Below are 24,462 nucleotides of genomic sequence, written 5' to 3' on the forward strand. Positions count from 1 at the left end.
ATTGAATGAAGTTGAAGTGGCACCGTCACCTGTTATTTATTGATTTATTTATTGTTTGGAGTGACACTATCACTAATTTTTAATGTTTTATGGTCTCATTTCTTACTCAGTAGTATTTTAGCACTGAGAAGATTACAGCACTTGTCACATTTATTATCATATTATATTCTGATATTGATGGTTTTGGTTTATGTTTAAGTGCTATTAGTGGCATAAGAGCACTGTGAAGATTACAGCACTGGTCACATTTATTATTTTTATAGTCTATTAATTATGTTATTTTTTAAGCGCTACACTAATTTATATAGATTTTCAAACTGGGGGCATATTTGGCACCCATTGCTACACCCCTCTGCTGGATAAAGAATTCTCCTTTATACCAAAAATAATTATTCCTCATACTAAAATCTAATAACTGCATAATAAGTTTCCTTTGTTTTCCATGGAGTTCAGAAAACTTCTGCAAACCCCATTTAATGGCCTCCAGGCCATCTGAATGTTTGATATTGGTATAAAGGGAATTAATGTCAATGGTAACCAACAAGGTATCTCCAGTAACCTCTATTCCCTCTAATAGATCTATTACCGTATTTTTCGCTCCATAAGACGCACTTTTTTCCCCCCAAAAAAGGGGGGAAAATGTCAGTGCGTCTTATGGAGCGAATATAAAGCGGCCGGTCCGGTATTTCTGCCGCCACCATGTCAGAATACCGTGCTGGCCGCTCAGCTGTTCTCTCCTGCAGGGCCTTACCTGTTCTTCGCTCCAGCGCTGCACAGTCTTCCCGCGCTGGCTTCTGTGACAGCCGGGTGCCCACTGCGCATGTGCTGCGCTTTGTGAATGATCCGGTGTCTTCTGGGACACATGACAGGTCCCAGAAGGCGCCAGGCCATTCACAAAGCGCAGCGCTTCTCGCGCATGCACAGTGGGCACCCGGCTGTCACAGAAGCCGGTCCGGAAAAGATGAGGGAAGGACAACTCCGCGGAAGTGGGAGCGGGTACCTGTCAAATTCAGGTACCCGCTCCCCCTCCCTCCCCAAAGGTCAGCAGTCTCTGGTCATTCCCTGCACTGTCTACAGTCTCTGGTCATCCCCTATATTGTCTGCAGTCTCTGGTCATTCCCTGCACTGTCTGCAGTCTCTGGTCATTCCCTGCACTGTCCGCAGTCTCTGGTCATTCCCTGCACTGTCCGCAGTCTCTGGTCATCTCGTGCACTGTGTCCGCAGTCTCTGGTCATCTCCTGCACTGTGTCCGCAGTCTCTGGTCATCTCCTGCACTGTGTCCGCAGTCTCTGGTCATCTCCTGTACTGTGTCCGCAGTCTCTGGTCATTCCCTGTACTATGTCCGCAGTCTTTGGTCATCCCCTGTACTGTGTCCGCAGTCTCTGGTCATTCCCTGTACTATGTCCGCAGTCTCTGGTCATCTACTGTACTGTGTCCGCAGTCCTTGGTCATCCCCTGTACTGTCTGCAGTCTCTGGTCATCTCCTGTACTGTCCACAGTCTCTTGGTCATTCCCTATACTGCCCGCAGTCTCTTGGTCATCCCTTGTACTATCCGCAGTCTCTGGTCATCTCCTGTACTATGTCCGCAGTCTCTGGTCATCTCCTGTACTATGTCTGCAGTCTCTGGTCCATCTCCTGTACTGTGTCCGCAGTCTCTGGTCATCTCCTGTATTGTGTCCGCAGTCTCTGGTCATCCCCTGTACTGTGTCTGCAGTCTCTGGTCATCCCCTGTACTGTGTCTGCAGTCCATTGGTTCAGAATATTTTTTTTCTTGTTTTTCGCCTCTAAAACCTAGGTGCGTCTTATGGTCAGGTACGTCTTATGGAGCGAAAAATACGGTATATCCTGACTATCTTTAACATACGAGGGCATCTGTTTTACAATGGGCTGTAGAAAAAAATCCACATATTGGCCTATCCTAGAATGTACAGAGCCGATCCCATTAATAATGGGTCTACCCGGAGGGTTCTTAAGATTTTTATGTATCTTCGGGAGGATATAAATAAAAGGAATACGGCAAAACGATGGAACTAAAAACTGTGCTTCTTTATCATTCAAAATATGGTCATCCCTAGCAGTATTATTTATTTTCTTCAACGCCTTTCTATATTTCAATGTAGGACTTTTTAGGATCTTACAGTATGTGATTGAATCGTTCAGGATATTTGACATCTCCTCCTCATACTGTCTTCTATCCATCACGACCACTCCACCTCCCTTATCCACCGGTCTGATAACAATTTCTTTCCTATTCTTCAGACTACTCAAACCCTGATACAGTGATTTTTCTTCCTTTACCTTCTTATATTCCAATTCATATAGATCATCAATAATCATACGTTTAAATACCTCAATATATTGGTTCCTAGAATTAACCTCCTTGGCGGTATTCCCGAGTGTAGCTCGGGGTAGAATTTCTATACCAAGAACGGTAACCCCGAGCTACACTCGGGCTTAACATGCAGCGTTCTCTGGGGGTCCCTGCAGCACTTGCCTTGTCCTTCGCTCCCACGATGGGTCCCCTGCAGCGTCCCCGTCCATCTCCTCCGGCGGATGCCGGCATCTGGCTTCCGTGTTCCGGTCCCTGTGACGTCGGAACGTTCGGGCGGCGGAACCGGCGGGAAATTTGAAATTTTTAAAAAATGACATTTTTGCTGTCATTGCTTTTTCACTGCATTTCACATACATTTTGTCCCCACTGCTTTGTCCGGCGCCCTGCCTGCATTTTGACTGTTCTTTCTGCCTGGAAACTTAGAAAAGTCCATGGCGGCCAAAAAGCGTCCCTTTACGTCAAAAGCAGTTTTAGAACAGCGATAGTAAATCAGAACCACTTGCAGAATTGAGTGATAATGATTTGTGGGGAAATTCGTCATCAGACACTGAAAACGATTTTGCGACTTTGCTCAGTGATGTGCGAATTTGCCTCTGTATTTCAAATTTCAGTGTTTTTGGTTTGATTATATTATTGAATTAAATTTATTATTATTATATTATTATTTTTTATGATTATTTATTAAATTATAATTTATGATTTCGTGTTTCAAGTTTTATCATATCCGGAATGTTTAAGTAAGTAATTACTAAGAATTGCAGGCCTACAATACATAACACCAAATTTCCATGCAAAAAAATGGTACCGCTTTTGGTACAAAATTCCTGACATAATCATACCGCCAGGGAGGTTAACAGGGTTAAACGTGGATCTATTCCTAAGATTACTATGAGCAAACATCGACCTACTCATATAATTGGCTGCAGTGGTGGGACCAGGAAGAGAAGAAAAATATTTCTTAATATTTAATTTTCTAATAAATGTATTAATATCTATAAATATTCCACACTTATTGAGATTTCCTTTAGGTGCAAGCTTTAAACCCTTGTCTAATAATTTAATCTAATTTTCAGTGAGATCTACAGAGCTCAGATTATAAATCCCCTCCCCTACATTTCTTTTCTTTTCCTTTTGTTTGAATTCTCCTCCTGGGGGGAACAATCCTCTGCCCTCAGACAATATGGTTGGGCTACTTCCTCTTTGCTCTGATGTGGACCATACTCTCCCTCTCTCCTGTAAGTGGGATTCCAATATGGTTGGGCTACTTCCTCTTTGCTCTGATGTGGACCATACTCTCCCTCTCTCCTGTAAGTGGGATTCCAATATGGTTGGGCTACTTCCTCTTTGCTCTGATGTGGACCACACTCTCCCTCTAAACCTCTATCCATTGAGGTTTATGGAAAGTCTTTGGAGAAGATGGTAGACTAAAGCTTGGAAGCCATTTCATCTGTATTATGGACCCTATGCTGATTTTGTCTATGTTAGGGTAATTATGCACTTCTTATATTGTGTGCAGTGGATTCATTAATCGAGTTGTTGGAGTTCTGACATTTCATGATTGCTGTGGCACTTTAGTTTGTTGCATGTGACACGTGATTACCTTGGATAATACACTATGTCGAAAATTTTTTGTTTTTGAGGTATATGAAGATTTTCTGGAGTATACCATCAATCTTATTCGGGGATATCAATGATTGTGAAATCACCTGCAAGAATTTTTCTTTGGACTTAAATTGACTTTAATTTGATTGTAGGTGTATTGATACTGTATATGGGTTTGTTTCAATTAAGTCTACTTATCACTATTTTTGTAACACAATCATTTATATGTCTATTTTTTTACTAAAGTAATTAAAGACCACACCCAGGAAGCATCATTCCAATAGTACCCAGCACCATCACATGTAGAATGGAGGATCTTTTTTGGTAGATAAAATTGTTACTGTCTATGGAAAGGACTTTTTCTGACTGCTGTCTATGTGTAACCTGAACGTAGCAGAGAATCCTGTTACATAAAAGAGAAATTAGATTTTATGGCACATAAGCAGAAGTCTTGAACCCTTCCATAATGGGGGAGATTTAAGCCGGCCATACACAGGTCGAATTCCAAAATAATTTTCTTTCGAAAATCTTTTCTAAGAATTTTTGTCTGAATTTGGCACCATTAGTGGCCCACAATGCCCGATTTTCAAGCGACCATCGAATTAAAGTGATTGGGCATGTTGGAAATTTAAAAAAAAATATCAATGATGGGAGAATTGTGCAAGAAATGTAATGGAAAAAGAAATGAGCATCAGGCCTCATGCGCCAGGCTTGATCTCTCTTGTCTACTCCGCTATTATTTCTTATAGGACACCCCTGGTTTTCTCTTATCATCAGCATTGGCAATCGGAACTCGGGGGTTGTCTAGATCAGCAAGACTGGCGGATCATGACTCAAGTATTGTCTAAATGCTCGAGGAAAGTTATTATTTTAGAAAATGCCTAAAAGGTCCTTTACAGATGGTAAAGGTCCGGCTGGCTCGTTTTATCCCCTCATATTCACTTGCTTTCGGGTTTGTCAACAAATAGGCACCAGGGCTCATATTTGGTGGACTTGCCCCAAGGTGTGCAGACTATGAATTATGGTCTATGCTCTTCTTTGTTACACACAGATATTAAGCGCAACCCATATGAGGCGCTATTATTTAAACCATTAGTAGGCCTACTCCGTCCTGAGCGGCAGCTGCCATCGCATCTATTTATGGCTACCAAATTAACGATTGTGAGAGCTTGGAAAACCCCTCTTCTTAGCTTCAAAGCAATTAAGAATTGGATGAATTTTATAATGGTTAATGAGAAGCTAAAGGCCATGCTGTTAGACACCCACCCAAAGTTTTTGCAGATCTGGCATCCTTGGATTGATGTGGCTCAACCGTCTAGATTTGACCAGACCCTCCTGTCGATATAAGACTCTCCTGGTGCGATCCCCTGGAACCCTTTCTTTGTATTTACTATCCTTGTTTCTCCCTTCTTCACTTTTCTCTTTTCTTTCTTTCCTTTGTTTTTGTCAGTCTCCATGTTACCTGCGCTGATTGTAATACTCCTAGAGAATCGTGCCTGTAATGTTTTATATACCTGCCGGACTTTCTCGAGAGTCCTTGGTGTAGAGTATCAATGTGCATCCAGTGAGACCCCCTGCTCAGCTTTTCCTAGTCTCTGTATGCGATTTTGGTGATTATCCTTGGCCTTTGCCTACTCGCTCATTGGTTTGCTGTTATCCCTCATCAGAAGAATTGTACACCTTATTCTTTTGTGTCAGTGATCTTGCTTTTGACTGTTTCTTTGTTGTTGTGTTGTCTATAAAAAAATCCATTGTAAGGGAAAAAGAAATGGGCGCGAGCTGACCTGGAAAGACAAGAAAATTCTTGGCCAGGAAAATTCTTTTCTGTAGCAACATGAGGTGAAATTAAAAGCTTGGCTGGTCGAATTTTGAAACCAATGTTGGTGCCATCAAATTACAAAATGTACGAAAATTATTTTCTATAGAAAATTTGTTCGGAATTCGGTATGGCCTGCATTATAAAAACTGGAGCACTCAGAATCTGGTGCAGCTGTGCATGATAGCCAATCAGCTTCTAACTTCAGCTTGTTCAATTAAGCTTTGCCAATAAAACCTGGAAGCTGGGTTCAGTGGTCAGGGTTTGAAGCAGGCAGCATGCCCTAACATGAGAATATGCACACTTTAAGGGTTATTTACTAAAATTGTATTGTGCAAAATGTGGTGCAGCTCTTCATAGAAACCAATCAGCTTTCAGGATTTAAAACCACTTTAACTCCAACCTATATCAGATTTACTGCTACAGGGAAGATGTTCCGTGCAAAATCACGAAAGTATACATGATTTTGCACTTCAGCCGCAGGAGACACGCACACGCCACCGGGCACGGTTTCTGCTGTGATTGGACACAGCAGAAGCTGATCAACAGGTGCCGGCCAATGGATGAGCACTGGCACCCATTGAGCACTAAGGAGACTGAAAGGACGCAACTCTACATATGTAAACAAGGTAGCGGCGATCTGCTAGATTTTCTTTCCTTGCAAAGCAATGAATAAAATCTAGCAGATTGCCAAGTAAAAACAGCACACACACAACACAAAACACATAGCTAGGCACACAGTTAACCCTTTGGTTGCCCTAGATGTTTAACCCCTTCCCAGCCAGTGTCATTAACACAGTGACAGTGTCATTGAATATATATATATATATATATATATATATATATATATATATTATTATTATTTTTTTAATTCTGTCTTTTTTTGTTTATAGTGCAAAAAATAAAAAACCCAGAGGTGGTCAAACACCACCAAAAGAAATCTCTATTTATGGGGGAAAAAATACATAAATTTAATTTATGTACAGCATTGCATAACCACGCAATTGTCAGTTAACCACTTGAGCTCCTGAGGATTTACCCCCCTTAATGACCAGGCCTCTTTTTGCTACTCGGCGCTGCACTAATTCAACTGATAATTGCGCGGTCATGCAATGCTGCACCCAAACGAAATTTACGTCCTTTTTTTCACACAAATAGAGCTTTCTTTCAGTGGTATCTGATCATTTGTGCGCTTTTTATTTTTCACGCTATAAACAAAAAAAGGCCAAAAGTTTTGAAGAAAAACAATATTTTTTACTTTCAGCTATATAAAATATATAGTAAACTCAAAGTTGGTTATAAATTTAGGCCAAAATGTATTCTGCTCCATGTTTTTGGTAAAAAAAATCCCAATAAGTGTATATTGATTGCTTTGTGTGGAAGTTATAGCGTCTACAAACTATGGTATAGATACTGCAATTTACACCATTTTTCTGCTATACAGCGCTGCGCTAGTTTAACAGACAATTGCGCGGTCATGCAATATGGTACATAAATGAAATTTACATCCTTTTTTTCCCCACAAATTGAGCTTTCTTTTGGTGGTATTTGATTGCCTGTGCAATTATTTTTTGCGCTATAAAAAAAAAGGCTGACAATTTTGAGGAAAAAAAACAATATTTTGGACTTTTTGCTATAAAACATGTCCAGTAAAAAAAATGCAAAAATCAAATTTAGTCATAAATTTCTGCCAAAATGCATTCTGCGACATCTTTGCTAAAAAAAAAAAAAAATACGTGTAAATTAATTGGTTTACGAGAAAGTTATAGCGTTTACAAATGGCGGGATTTTTAGTTTTTTTTTCATACTAATAATGGCGGCGATCAGCAAATTATGGCGGCGATCAGTGACTTATGGCAGCGACCAGCGACTTATGGCGGGACTGCGGCAGACATTCTGACATTGGGGGGTACTGACTTGGGGTCACTGACATCCCCAAAAACACTAATACAGTGATCAGGGCAAAAAAAAAAAAACACTGACACTGTACTAATGGCACTGGGGAGGAAGGGGTTAACTTTATTTTGCAGGGAAGGGTTATAGGAGTGAGGGGGAGTGTTTTACTAGGGGGCGGGGGTGTGTGCTGCATGGGACACCGCTGATCGAGAGAGAAACTCTTCTTTCTTTCGTCCTCGAGCTGTCAGGGAAATGACAGACAGCACAGCTACTGCAGCTGTGCTGTCTGTCACTGTTTGCCGCCGATCGCCGGGAAACAGACGGTAAGGACCGGCTGTGACCCGGCGACTGACATCCGTGGCGGTGATCGGCGGGACAGATAGGGCGGCGGCGCGCCTCGCGCGCGCCCCCTATCTGTTTACAAAACACACGTTTTAAAACGTGGTTTTGCCTACCCGTGCCGCCCTGCCGCCGTATTTCTACAGTGGCAGGATGGTAAGTGGTTAAAGAAACACATTGCCACATCACAAAAAAATAACCTGGTCATGAAGGGGGGTATATCTTCCGGAGCTGAAGTAGTTAATGTCAAAGCCTAAGTGAACAAGCTGAAGTTAGAAGCTGATTGGCTATCACGCTGAGCTGCACCAGATTCTGAGCGCTCCAGCTTTAGTAAATAACCCCCAATCGGAGAAATGGCTAGACCAATGGCATAATGCTGGACAAATACATGGCAATTAAATCAGAATAGACGACAATGTCAAAGAGAAAAAGGTTCTCCTGACACAAGAATTCTGTCCTCCCAGGTCATTTTAAAGTTTACCTTGTTAAAAACTATAGCTCACCATACACATTACAGTCTGACTATACAATGCTTGTACAATCAGCTCTAGATTTATCTCAAACTATGTAATATAATCATTCCAGCTATTGTACTTTTTATACCCCCTATGGACCAGAGCAATTTTTATATTTCCATCATGGGCCTGTTTATTTAGCAATAACGTTGTCATTATTCAAGATAACAAAGTAATAAATACATCTGGGGGGGGCAAACTTGAAGGCAGGTACATTTAGCTACTTTGCCACTACGTGGCTCTGTACCAGAATAGTGTCTGGTTATAGTACAGAGTCTCACCAGGGACTAGGGATGGATTGCAAAAGGCCTTTTAGGCAAGGCTGAGAGATTTCCTGAAGAGTCCCAGGAGATATGTACGTAAGGAGCAGGTGACTGCAGAGATCCTGGGCAGAGGAAAGACTAATGCCCCATACACATGATAAGAAAATCGTCCGAAAAATTTCACGGAAATTCACTGATGGAACGATTTTCTCTTCCTTGGTGAGCAGGATGTTTTAACCAATAATGATATTGTGAACAAAAAAATCCGGTTGGACAACAGTGAAAAATGTTGTTGTTTCGCATACGAACGACGGATTTTCTATGAGATGGTATGACGATCGTACGAAAAAAATCTATCAAGCGCTATCACACATGAGCGGAAACAGAAGATGACTCGGATGTTTATGTCCGAGGAATCTTCATAAACACGAACGAAAAATCCAAATGTTAAAAGTAGATTGGCCCAATGAGATCATGGAACCGGAATTCTGTATATTCTATTTTATGTATCACTATTTATAGGGGCGGCACAGTGGCTTAGTGGTTAGCACGTCTCCCTTGCAGTAATTGGGTCATGGGTTCAATTCCCAACCATGGTGCCTCCTGCATGGAGTTTGCATATTCTCCCTGTGTTCGCGTGGGTTTCCTCCGGGTGCTCCCGTTTCCTCCCACATTCCAAAGACATTCTCTGGTAGGTTAATTGGCTCCTGTCTAAATTGTCCTAGTTTCATCCCTGGCCATGCGGGAGTTCCTGCATGGTGGGGGGTTGGGGAAAGACCTGGCAACCTACCCTGTAAAATAATTGCTAAGAGAATTCATGGAAAAAGTTGCTTGCGAGTGACGGTTCATGCAATCACCAAGGGTCTGATATGACTGAATGGATGGATAGATCACTATTATGTATATAGATAATGTAATAAACGATATTATACTCATCGCTGTTAATGGTGTGTATATCGCTCGTTCTGGCCAGAAGGGCGTGGCTACAAGGTCACACGCACACTGCATCACTTCCACTTGTTTGGAAGACATCAACACTACGTATTACCCCACAAACAATTTTTTTAGATTGGTTAATGTGGGCCACGATTTCGACCAATGAATGAACGCCTCTCGGTCGTCGGATGACCAATCAGTTGATTTTCTAATCCTGTATTCCCACCTACAGTTGTGTTCAAAATAATAGCAGTGTGTTGAGAAAAGCGAATAAAGCTGAAAATCCTTCTAATAGCTTTTATTTCCATACACTCAAATGCATTGGGAACACGACACATTCTATTCCAAATCAAAACATGAAGAAAAATACATCAAATTTGTGTTGTTCCTCTAAAAAAATGGAAGAAAAGTGAATATTAGACGGTTCAAAAAAATGGCAGTGTTTGTATTCTTCTTTACAAACTCAAACATTCACTATATAAACTGAGAAATGTTTGAAGATTTTGCTTTCCTTTGAATCACTTCATGAATATTTGGTTGTAGTCGCACTGTTTCTGAGAACTGCTGTACATCTGTGTTGCATGGAGTCCCCCAACTTCTGGCCCCTGTGATCAGGTATTCCAGCCCAGGATGATTGGACCACATTCCACAGTTCTTCTCTATTTCTTGGTTTTGCCTCAGAAACGGCATTTTTGATGTCACCCCACAAGTTTTCTATTGGATTAAGATCCGGGGATTGGGCTGGTCACTCCATAACGTCCATCTTGTTGGTCTGGAACCAAAATGTTGCACGTTTACTGGTGTGTTTGGGGTCGTTGTCTTGTTGTCTTGTCCTCTTCAGCATAAGGCAGCATGACCTCTTCAAGTATTCTGATGTATTCAAACTGATCCATGATCCCTGGTATGCGATAAATAGGCACAACACCGTAGTATGAGAAACATCCCCATATCATGATGCTTGCACCACCATGCTTCACTGTCTTCACAGTGTACTGTGGCTTGAATTCAGTGTTTGGGGGTCGTCTGACAAACTGTCTCCGCCCACTAGACCCAAAAAGAACAATCTTACTTTCATCAGTCCACAAAATGTTGCGCCATTTCTTTTTAGGCCAGTCAATGTGCTGTTTGGCAGATTGTAACCTCTTCAGCACACGTCTTTTTTCCAACAGTGGGACTTTGCGGGGACTTCTTGCAGATAGCTTGGCTTCACATAGGGGTCTTCTAATTGTAACAGTCCTCACAGGGAACGTCACACCTTCTTTCATCTTCCTGGAGCTGATTGTTGGCTGAGTCCGCGCCATTTTGGCTATTCTTCTATCCATTCCAATGGTAGTTTTTCGCTTTCTTCCACGTCTTTCAGGTTTTGGTTGCCATTTTAAAGCATTTGCGATCATTTTAGCTGAGCAGCCGATCATTTTCTGTACTTCATTATATGTTTTCCCCTCTCCAATCAACTTTTTAATCAAGGTACGCTGTTCTTCTGAACAATGTCTGGAACGACCCATTTTCCTCAGAATTTCAGAGAGAAATGCACTGTAACCAGCATGTCCAACATTTGCTGCCTTCCTTCCTTAAATAAGGGCAATAATTTCCACCTGTTTTTCAAAGAATGAATGACCTCACTAATAGAACTCCACACTGCTATTATTTTGAACACGCCCCTTTCAATGAGTGATTCAATGACACAGAATCAGCAGCATGCATGTCATGATTGTCGGGTCTGTTGGATTTCTATTACTCTACTACACCTGCTAGGAAATTATTTGCCATGTAGAAATATGATTTCTACCAAAAACAGTGATTGATCCGGTTAGTGATGTCTGACTGCTATTATTTTGAACACAACTGTATAAAGGGAGATGGCTTCTGAGGTGCTTCACATGCTTTCACTTTTGACTACGGTGAACCGTCCACTAAATGTGATGTAATGTGTAATGTCAAGTGACTCCAGAATGTACAGTATGTCTTTGTGATGTGACTATTATACCATTTCCTGAATACCACCAGTAAAGGGTAGCAAACTACTTGTGGACATTCCTTCTTTGGGGACATGAAAGTCTATGACCAGGAATGTTGTGTGGAGGCCTATGGCAAGGAGTGGGACACAACATGGCAGAGGGTTCAAAATTAGCAGGAGGGATAGTGTTCTAGCAGGACAGGAGCGGGGATAGGGACGAAGCCCTTCTTACAAATTATGCTTTCTTTGTCATAATTGTTTTGCAAAAATTTTCAAAAATGTAATACATACAAGATAAAAAACATTCTATTTTATTTTGACCAGTGTTAGTTTAAAATAGAAGCTTTACTGTAATTAAAAAGAATACACTTTTCCCCCCAGAAATTGACACTAGAATTATTTGGCACAAAACATGGCAAGATTATTTGCAAATGAAAAATGCAACACTTTTATATTTTGGTAATTTTCTTTGACATTTGTTTTCTGTGACACTAAAGAAAATAATCCACCAAACAAATAATAAGGAATAATAATAAGTAAAAAAAAAATAAATATTAACCACTTAGTGTCCGGACACTTCCACCCCCTTCCTGTCCAGGCCAATTTTCAGCTTTCAGCGCTATCACACTTTGAATGACAATTGCGCGGTCATGCAACACTGTACCCATATGAATTTTTTAGCATTTTTTGAGACAGATAAAGCTTTATTTTGGTGGTATTTATTCCCCACTGGAATTTTTTTTTTTTTTGCTATGTAAATTAAAAAGTCCAAAAATTTTGAAAAAAGGGTTTTTCTTATAAAATTTTGCAAATAAATAGTATTTCATCATAAATCTTGGCCAAAATTTATTCCGTTATATTTTTAGTTAAAAAAAATAACCTAAATTAGTTTATAACCAAAAATTATCATTTTTAAACATTTCTTTTTTAATTTTTTTTTTTTTATATTATTATTTTTTTTTTTTACATACTGTCACCCTAGCAGTGACACTTTACTACTTGTGGGGGGTGATGAAGATTTCTTTTTTTTTTTTACACTGATTGCTTTTATACCCATAAAGGCTGTAAAAGCAATAATTTCTCCTCTCTGGCTGCATTCTTGCAACCATTGAGAACTACTGAGTGAGCTGTGATTGGTCACAGCTTGTCACATGGTACAAGGCTGTTGTGAATAGCTCTGTACATGTGACCTCTGTGATCATTCACACATTTCACACATAGTAAGCAATGATGTCACAAGTGATACCTTGCTTACTACTCTACATGTGATCACTGATTGGCCAGTCAGTGATCACATGATCAGGACCTCGCACAGAGGTCCCGTCCGACGATCGGTGTTCGGATCGCGGTGCTGCGCGCTCCCAGGGAGCGCGCATAAGCAGAGTGCAGGGAGGCCGTTTATAAATGGCCACCCGACCCTGCAGTGCCACCGTCCGGCTGTTTATATACAACGGCGGAATGGAAGGTGGTTGAATGAATGTAGGGGATGGATTTTTTTTTTAAAGTACATAATATACAGGATCTCTCAGCTCTGAAAAGAAGAGGGCGGGGATCTGACATTACATCAGTGAGGAGAGCTCTGAGAGCTGATTGGAGGAAAGGAACACCCCCCCCCCCCTTTTTCACAGGGCTCAAAATTTCAAGTCCTGAGCTACTAGCCAGGATTTTCAGAGTTACTCGCCACCAGTTGCCCCACCCAACCCCTACCCTGTCCCGCCCCTAAACATACCATCATAAATTATCTCATGAAATGGCACTGTTAAATGTTTTAAGCAGAGTAAGGGAAGGGCAGGGAAGATCGGACTCACATGGATGGTTCCTGGTTCACATGCTCTGTCAGAAGCAACACAGAGCTACTGGCTGGCTCTGTATATAATTTTTGGCCAACAAATCTTCTTCTCAGAAGCTGCATGGACTGGAGTGTGGGAGAACTTAGGGGGAAGCAGAGCAGATCCAGTCTCTCTCGTCTCCTATTGGTGCAGGGGATGCAGGGAAGGGGCTGGGCACTGAGGAGCACACAGGGGCCCAGAAAGAAACTGAAATCTGACAGATGGTCAGGGATGATCAGTGCAGCAGTGCGGACAGTTACAAGCACCGGTCTCCCTATATGCCTTCAGTGAAGCAGATGAAAGCCGTGGGAGGAGAAGGAGAAGCGACTTCCAGCCGCTTCATTGAAAGCCATACCGGGAGATAATTGCCGTAATTGCCCCCACCACCCGCCCCTAGTCCTGGCCCTGCTCACCCCCATGTTATTTCCACTTGCCAAATGCGAACAGGTGAGTGGCAATTTTGAGGGCTGTCCCTTCACACATCTCACAGGAACAGAACTGAGGCTGTCAGTCACAGACTGTGCCCTCCTGTCACCATTTATCTCTTGGTGTCAGGAAAACTTGTCCAAAGTTACTCAGGCTTATAGCAGAGGAATGAGACAGCAGACAGAAATGACAGTGCTTTGGATTAAGACAAGCAAACACTATAGAGGGATATGCTTTGTTCATATTTCATGAGTGAGGTTTACAACCACTTTAACTATGTAAATTGATGTCATATGCAGATCAAAGGGCACTCCTTTAATCTACATATGAAAGAAATAGTAAATAAAATGAAACAATACATATCACATCTATTGCCATGTTATACCATACCTGCTGATCCCCGTCCTCTATGACCAGTAGATGGGCTCCCATCCCTTCACACATTTCCCGGCTCTCATTCCATGTTCTGTAGTCTTTGCCAGATGAGAAGTAATAGCAGCTCTCTCTGTGCCGCAACCAGCGTTCAGGACACACTGTGCACCCTGTAAGATAATGTTTTGATTGCCTTTAGAATCCAAATAAATTCATATATATAAACCTTGTCCTTCAAAACTCAGCTGTCTTAGTCAAACAATGGCAGCTAACATAGATATGAAATAATAAATAAAGTGCAACACTCAAAATAATAATGAAAACAATCAATGCAAAATAATTGATTAACTTGTGCTTAAAATCAATTACATAAAAAAAGTTAATAAAATTTTTAAAGAAGTGCAGAAACCATATACTGTATTGTGTAAAATAGTCAATTCAAAATTCTTCAAAAAAAAATTCGTACACCATCCAAATGTGCTCTTCAGACTTATTCACGCAGTGAGAATCAACTCCACCACCCCAGTGTGCTCTGATAGCAAATCTGCTCACCTTGGAACTAACCTTTAAGAAAGTAAAAGAGGTAATATGAAGATAGAGGACAACTCCACATCTCCACCCACAATTGCTTGAACTGGGATCTTATCCTGGAGATTTTAATTCAAATCCATCCACCAGATGAATGTAAAGCTGGTCATAGATGATTTGAATCTTTGTGGGTTCAGCAGGGACCGGCCCAGATTTGAACCATCTATGGACAGGCTGATTGTACCCAAATCGATTGTCGTATTACTTGGGTACAACCAGCCTGTCGGATTTTTCATGCGATTATTGCCAGAGACTATAGCTATTAGTAATAATCACTGTGTTCTCCTGGCTTTCCCCTGTATGTAAATGGTTAGAAAACTGGCTAAAAGATGGTATTCAGAGAGTAGTGGTTAATGATTCATACTCTGAATGGTCTAGGGGTGTCAGTGGGGTACCCCAAGGTTCAGTGTTGTCAGTGGTATACTTCAAGGTTCAGTGTTGTCAGTGGTGTACCCCAAGGTTCAGTTTTGTCAATGGTGTACCCCAAGGTTCAGTGTTGTCAGTGGTGTACTTCAAGGTTCAGTGTTATCAGTGGTGTACCCCAAGGTTCAGTGTTGTCAGTGGGGTACCCCAAGGTTCAGTGTTGTCAGTGGTGTACTTCAAGGTTCAGTGTTGTACCCCAAGGTTCAGTGTTGTCAGTGGTGTACTTCAAGGTTCAGTGTTGTCAGTGGTGTACCCCAAGGTTCAGTGTTGTCAGTGGTGTACCCCAAGGTTCAGTGTCGTCAGTGGTGTACCCCAAGGTTCAGTGTTGTCAGTGGTGTACTTCAAGGTTCAGTGTTGTACCCCAAGGTTCAGTGTTGTCAGTGGTGTACTTCAAGGTTCAGTGTTGTCAGTGGTGTACCCCAAGGTTCAGTGTTGTCAGTGGTGTACCCCAAGGTTCAGTGTTGTCAGTGGGGTACCCCAAGGTTCAGTGTTGTCAGTGGGGTACCCCAAGGTTCAGTGTTGGGACCCTTACTTTTTAATATATTTATAAACAATATGGGGTCTGAGATTATAAATCCCATTTCAGTCTTTGCAGATGACACCAAGCTGTGCCGGGGAATAACGTCCTTACAGGATGTCTCCAATTTACAAGCCGACCTCAATGCTCTGCGTAATTGGGCAACTATGTGGGAAATGAGGTTTAATGTTGATAAATGTAAGTTTCTGCACTTGGGGGCTAAGAATAAGCATGCATCATACATACTAGGGGAGGGGGGGTACAACTGGGGGGGTCAATGGTGGAGAAGGATCTGGGAGTTCTGGTAGATCTCAAGCTTAAAACGGAGCTCCACCCAAAAGGGGAAGTTCAGCTTTAAGCCTTTGTCCCCCGCTCCCCATTAAGGATTGGCACCTTTGGGGAGCGGGAATTTGACAGGTACCCGCTCCCACTTCCACTGCAATCGCCTAGACGATTGGAAGCAAAAGTTGTCCTCCCCCCCTCCCTCGCCGTAGTCTTCTGGGACACGTGACAGCTCCCACAAGACTACGAGACCATTCACAAAGCGCAGCGCTTCTCAAGCATGCGCAGTGGGCACCCGGCTAAGAAGCCGCAAGCTGTCACAGCCGGATGCCCACACTGAAGATGCCCGTGCCAGGGAGAGAAGACGGCCGGTGAAACCAGCCATGGTGAGGACACCACTGGACTGAGGGACAGGTAAGTGGCTGTATTTTAAAAGTCAGTAACTACAGTTTTTGTAGCTGCTGACTTTTATATTTTTTAGGTGGAACTCCACTTTAATAATGGCAGCAATGCCAAGCTGTGGATTTTAAAGCGAGCAAAATCCTCTCTTGTATTAGGAGAGGTATAGACTCCAGAGAGAGATATCATCCCCCCCCCCGATACAAATCATTAGTAATACCTCATCTGGAATATACAGTTCAGTTTTGGGCACCAATTCACATAAAGAACATTGGGGAACTGGAGAAAGTACAGAGAAGGGAAACCAAACTGATAAGAGGCATGGAGGAGATCAGCTATGAGGAAAGATTAGAGTAACTGAATTTATTCTCTATTGAGAAGAGGAAATTAAGGGGGGATATGATCTCCATATAATACATAAGGGGGGATATGATCTCCATGTATAATACATAAGGGGGGATATGATCTCCATGTATAATACATAAGGGGGGATATGATCTCCATGTATAATACATAAGGGGGATATGATCTCCATGTATAATACATAAGGGGGATATTATCTCCATGTATAATACATAAGGGGGGATATGATCTCCATGTATAATACATAAGGGGGATATGATCACCATGTATAATACATAAGGGGGGAAATGATCTCCATGTATAATACATGGGGGGGTATGATCTCCATGTATAATACATAAGGGGGATATGATTTCCATGTATAATACATAAGGAGGGATATGATCTCCATGTATAATACATAAGGGGGGATATGATCTCCATGTATAATACATAAGGGGGGATATGATCTCCATGTATAATACATAAGGGGGATATGATCTCCATGTATAATACATAAGGGGGGGATATGATCTCCATGTATAATACATAAGGGGGGATATGATCACCATGTATAATACATAAGGAGGGATATGATCTCCATGTATAATACATAAGGGGGATATGATCTCCATGTATAATACATAAGGGGGGATATGATCTCCATGTATAATACATAAGGGAGGGGGGGATATGATCTCCATGTATAATACATAAGGGGGATATGATCTCCATGTATAATACATAAGGGGGATATGATCACCGTGTATAATACATAAGGGAGGGGGGGATATGATCTCCATGTATAATACATAAGGGGGGATATGATCGCCATGTATAATACATAAGGGGGGATATGATCACCATGTATAATACATAAGGGGGGATATGATCTCCATGTATAATACATAAGGGGGATATGATCTCCATGTATAATACATAAGGGGGATACGATCTCTATGTATAATACATAAGGGGGGATATGATCTCCATGTATAATACATAAGGGGGGATATGATCTCCATGTATAATACATAAGGGGGATATGATCACCATGTATAATACATAAGGGGGGATATGATCTCCATGTGTAATACATAAGGGGGGATATGATCACCATGTATAATCCATAAGGGGGGGGGGGGGGATATGATCTCCATGTATAATACATAAGGGGGATATGATCACCATGTATAATACATGAGGGGGGATATGATCACCACGTATAATACATAAGGGGGGATATGATCACCACGTATAATACATAAGGGGGGATATGATCTCCATGTATAATACATAAGGGGGGATATGATCTCCATGTATAATACATAAGGGGGGATATGATCTCCATGTATAATACATAAGGGGGGATATGATCTCCGTGTATAATACATAAGGGGGGATATGATCACCATATATAATACATAAGGGGGATATGATCACCATATATAATACATAAGGGGGATATGATCTCCATGTATAATACATAAGGGGGGATATGATCTCCATGTATAATACATAAGGGGGGATATGATCACCATGTATAATACATAAGGGGGGATATGATCACCATGTATAATACATAAGGGGGATATGATCACCATGTATAATATATAAGGGGGATATGATCTCCATGTATAATACATAAGGGGGATATGATCTCCATGTATAATACATAAGGGGGGATATGATCACCATGTATAATACATAAGGGAGGGGGGGATATGATCTCCATGTATAATACATAAGGGGGGATATGATCACAGTGTATAATACATAAGGGGGGATATGATCACCGTGTATAATGCATAAGGGGGGATATGATCACTGTGTATAATACATAAGGGGGGATATGATCTCCATGTATAATACATAAGGGGGGATATGATCTCCATGTATAATACATAAGGGGGGATATGATCACTGTGTATAATACATAAGGGGGGATATGATCACCGTGTATAATACATAAGGGGGGATATGATCACCGTGTATAATACATAAGGGGGATATGATCTCTATGTATAACACATAAGGGGGGATATGATCTCTATGTATAACACATAAGGGGGAAATGATCACCATGTATAATACATAAGGGGGTATATGATCTCCATGTATAATATATAAGGGGGGATATGATCTCCATGCATAATACATAAGGGGGGATATGATCTCCATGTATAATACATAAGGGGGGATATGATCACCATGTATAATACATAAGGGGGGGATATGATCACCATGTATAATACATAAGGGGATATGATCTCCATGTATAATATATAAGGGGGGGGTATGATCTCCATGTATAATACATAAGGGGGGGTATGAACTCCATGTATAATACATAAGGGGGGGTATGATCACCATGTATAATACATAAGGGGGATATGATCTCCATGTATAATACATAAGGGGGGATATGATCACCATGTATAATACATAAGGGGGGGATATGATCTCCATGTATAATACATAAGGGGGGATATGATCTCCATGTATAATACATAAGGAGGATATGATCTCCATGTATAATACATAAGGGGGGATATGATCTCCATGTATAATACATAAGGGGGGATATGATCTCCATGTATAATACATAAGGGGGGATATGATCACCGTGTATAATACATAAGGGGGGATATGATCACCATGTATAATACATAAGGGGGATATGATCTCTATGTATAATACATAAGGGGAGATATGATCTCTATGTATAACACATAAGGGGGATATGATCACCATGTATAAGGGGGGATATGATCTCCATGTATAATACATAAGGGAATATGATCTCCATGTATAATATATAAGGGGGGATATGATCTCCATGTATAATACATAAAGGGGGATATGATCTCCATGTATAATACATAAGGGGGGATATGATCTCCATGTATAATATATAAGGGGGGATATGATCTCCATGTATAATACATAAGGGGGATATGATCTCCATGTATAATACATAACGGGGGATATGATCTCCATGTATAATACATAAGGGGGGATATGATCACCATGTATAATAGATAAGGGGGATATGATCTCCATGTATAATACATAAGGGGGATATGATCTCCATGTATAATACATAAGGGGGGATATGATCTCCATGTATAATACATAAGGGGGGATATGATCTCCATGTATAATACATAAGGGGGGGATATGATCTCTATGTATAATACATAAGGGGGATATGATCTCCATGTATAATACATAAGGGGGGGATATGATCTCCATGTATAATACATAAGGGGGGATATGATCTCCATGTATAATACATAAGGGGGGATATGATCACCGTGTATAATACATAAGGGGGGATATGATCACCGTGTATAATACATAAGGGGGATATGATCTCTATGTATAACACATAAGGGGGGATATGATCTCTATGTATAACACATAAGGGGGAAATGATCACCATGTATAATACATAAGGGGGTATATGATCTCCATGTATAATATATAAGGGGGGATATGATCTCCATGCATAATACATAAGGGGGGATATGATCTCCATGTATAATACATAAGGGGGGATATGATCACCATGTATAATACATAAGGGGGGATATGATCACCATGTATAATACATAAGGGGATATGATCTCCATGTATAATATATAAGGGGGGGGGTATGATCTCCATGTATAATACATAAGGGGGGATATGAACTCCATGTATAATACATAAGGGGGGGTATGATCACCATGTATATTATATAAGGGGGGATATGATCTCCATGTATAATACATAAGGGGGGATATGATCACCATGTATAATACATAAGGGGGATATGATCTCCATGTATAATACATAAGGGGGGGATATGATCACCATGTATAATACATAAGGGGGGGATATGATCTCCATGTATAATACATAAGGGGGGATATGATCTCCATGTATAATACATAAGGAGGATATGATCTCCATGTATAATACATAAGGGGGGATATGATCTCCATGTATAATACATAAGGGGGGATATGATCACCGTGTATAATACATAAGGGGGGATATGATCACCGTGTATAATACATAAGGGGGATATGATCTCTATGTATAATACATAAGGGGAGATATGATCTCTATGTATAACACATAAGGGGGATATGATCACCATGTATAAGGGGGGATATGATCTCCATGTATAATACACAAGGGAATATGATCTCCATGTATAATATATAAGGGGGGATATGATCTCCATGTATAATACATAAGGGGGGATATGATCTCCATGTATAATACATAAGGGGGGATATGATCACCATGTATAATATATAAGGGGGGATATGATCTCCATGTATAATACATAAGGGGGATATGATCTCCATGTATAATACATAAGGGGGGATATGATCTCCATGTATAATACATAAGGGGGGATATGATCACCATGTATAATACATAAGGGGGGATATGATCACCATGTATATTTTATAAGGGGGGATATGATCTCCATGTATAATACATAAGGGGGGATATGATCACTATGTATAATACATAAGGGGGATATGATCACCATGTATAATACATAAGGGGGGGGGATATGATCTTCATGTATGTTACATAAGGGGGGATATGATCTCCATGTATAATACATAAGGGGGATATGATCTCCATGTATAATACATAAGGGGGGGATATGATCACCATGTATAATACATAAGGGGGGGTATGATCTCCATGAATAATACATAAGGGGGGATATGATCATCCTGTATAATACATAAGGGGGGATATGATCTCCATGTATAATACATAAGGGGGGATATGATCTCCATGTATAATACATAAGGGGGATATGATCTCCATGTATAATACATAAGGGGGATATGATCACCATGTATAATACATAAGGGGGGATATGATCTCCATGTATAATACATAAGGGGGGATATGATCTCCATGTATAATACATAAGGGGGGATATGATCTCCATGTATAATACATAAGGGGGGATATGATCTCCATGTATAATACATAAGGGGGATATGATCTCCATGTATAATACATAAGGGGGGATATGACCTCCATGTATAATACATAAGGGGGATATGATCTCCGTGTATAATACATAAGGGGGGATATGATCTCCATGTATAATACATAAGGGGGGATATGATCTCCATGTATAATACATAATGGGGGATATGATCACCATGTATAAGTACATCAGTGGTTCATATAGTGAACTCGGTGTAGAGTTATTCACCCTGAGGTCATTACAGAGGACAAGGGGGCGCTCTTTACATCTGGAGGAAAAGAGATTTAATCTCCAAATACAGAAAGGTTTCATCACAGTAAGAGATGTGAAAATGTGGCATAGACTCCCTCAAGAGCTGGTTCTGGCCAGCTCAGTGGATTGCTTCAAAACAGGCCTGAATTCTTTCTTAGATACACGTAATATACAGGTAATATTCGAAAAATTAGAATATCATGGAAAAGTTCATTAATTTCAGTAATGCAACTTAAAAGGTGAAACTAATATATGAGATAGACTCATTACATGCAAAGCAAGATAGTTCAAGCCGTGATTTGTCATCATTGTGATGATTATGGCTCACAGCTCATGAAAACCCCAAATCCACAATCTCAGAAAATTAGAATATTACATGCAATCAATAAAACAAGGATTCTACATAGAACAATATCGGACCTCTGAAAAGTAGAAGCATGCATATGTGCTCAGTACTTGGTTTGGGCCCCTTTTGCAGCAATTACTGCCTCAATGCGGCGTGGCATGGAAGCTATCAGCCTGTGGCACTGCTGAGGTGTTATGGAAGACCAGGATGCTTCAATAGCGGCCTTCAGCTCTTCTGCATTGCTCGGTCTCATGTCTCTCATCTTTCTCTTGGCAATGCCCCATAGATTCTCTATGGGGTTCAGGTCAGGCGACTTCGCTGGCCAATCAAGCACAGTAATCCCACGGTCATTGAACCAAGTTTTGGTGCTTTTGGCAGTGTGGGCAGGTGCCAAGTCCTGCTGGAAAATGAAGTCAGCATCCCCATAAAGCTCGTCTGCGGAAGGAAGCATGAAGTGCTCCAAAATCTCCTGGTAGACGGCTGCGTTGACCCTGGACTTAATGAAGCACAGTGGACCAACACCAGCAGGTGACATGGCTCCCCAAATCAACACAGACTGTGGAAACTTCACTCTGGACTTCAAGCATCTTGCAGTGTGTGCCTCTCCATTCTTCCTCCATACTCGGGGTCCTTGGGCCTCTCCATTCTTCCTCCATACTCGGGGTCCTTGGGCCTCTCCATTCTTCCTCCATACTCGGGGTCCTTGGGCCTCTCCATTTTTCCTCCATACTCTGGGTCCTTGGTTTCCAAATGAGATGCAAAAGTTGTTCTCATCAGAAAAGAGGACTTTGGACCACTGAGCACCAGACTAGGTCTGTTTTTCTTTAGCCCAGGTAAGACGCTTCTGACGTTGTTTGTTGTTCAGGAGCGGCTTGACAAGAGGAATACGACATTTGAAGCCCATGTCCAGGATCCATCTGTGTGTGGTGGCTCTTGATGCACTGACTCCAGCCTTAGTTCACTCCTTGTGAAAGTCCCCTACACTTTTGAATGGCCTTTTTCCTGACAATCCTCTCCAGGCTGTGGTCATCCCTGCTGCTTGTGCACCTTTTTCTTCCACACTTTTCCCTTCCACATAACTTTCTATTAATGTGCTTTGATACAGCACTTTGGGAACATCCAACTTCTTTTGCAATTACCTTTTGAGGCTTTCCCTCCTTATGGAGGGTGTCAATGATGGTTTTCTGCACAACTGTCAGGTCAGCAGTCTTTCCCATGATTGTGATTCCTACTGAACCAGACTGAGAGACCATTTAAAAGCTCAGGAACCCTTTGCAGGTGTTATGGCCTAATTAGCTGATTAGCTTGTTGCCGACCGCAGATAGCCGAATGACGGCTAAACTGCGGCCGGCCAGTTCTGAGTGGACGTCATATGACGTCCCACCAGAATGCGCTCACCTGCGCGCCCCAGGGGGCGCGCACCCGGCGATCTCCGTGATCGCTGTGTCCTACGGACACAGCTGATCACGCGATGTGGTAAAAGGCCAATCACAGCGGCCTTTTACCACCTGATCAGCGGTGTCCAATGACACGCTGATCAGAGGGAAATGCAAGTGCCGGTTCTCGGCTGCACTTTCCTCACGCTGTCAGATCGTGAGGAAAGTACTGCCGAGAACCGGCAGTTGTCAGAGCGGGGATCGGCACCGATCATCAGGGCACTGATGATCAGTGCCCTGATGATCGGTGCCCAGCAGTGCCACCCGCAAGTTCCGCCCACCTGTGCCCAGCAGTGCGCCCACTAGCTCCGCCCACCTGTGCCCAGCAGATCACCCACCTGTGCCCAGCAGATCACCCACCTGTGCCCAGCAGTGCAACCACCTGTGCCACTCTGCAATGTCACACACCTGTGCCCAGAAGTGCCACCTACCTGTGCCCAGCAGTGCCACCCACCTGTGCCCACCCACCTGTGCCCACCAGTGCCACCCACCTGTGCCCACCAGTGCCACCCACCTGTGCCCACCCACCAGTGCTGCCCACCAGTGCAGCCCAGCAGTGCTGCCAGTCAGTGCCACCAG

The 24,462-nt window shown here is 41.8% G+C and overlaps 1 protein-coding gene across 3 annotated transcripts in view; it reads right to left on the reverse strand.

Moving 5' to 3' along the window:
* LOC149440130 (C-type lectin domain family 2 member B-like) overlaps nt 1-24,462 on the reverse strand; it is a 344,322-nt gene that overhangs the window by 11,397 nt on the left and 308,463 nt on the right. For all 3 annotated transcript variants that reach the window (XM_089658907.1, XM_089658906.1, XM_089658905.1), the window contains one exon: nt 14,303-14,454. In XM_089658907.1, coding sequence (XP_089515033.1) covers nt 14,303-14,454 — 152 coding nt within the window. The remainder of the gene's footprint in view (nt 1-14,302; nt 14,455-24,462) is intronic.

The sequence above is a fragment of the Staurois parvus genome, unplaced genomic scaffold (genome assembly GCF_062004578.1).
Source record: "Staurois parvus isolate SC_StPar_1 unplaced genomic scaffold, SC_StPar_1.0 ptg001111l, whole genome shotgun sequence".
NCBI classification, from domain to species: Eukaryota; Metazoa; Chordata; class Amphibia; order Anura; family Ranidae; genus Staurois; species Staurois parvus.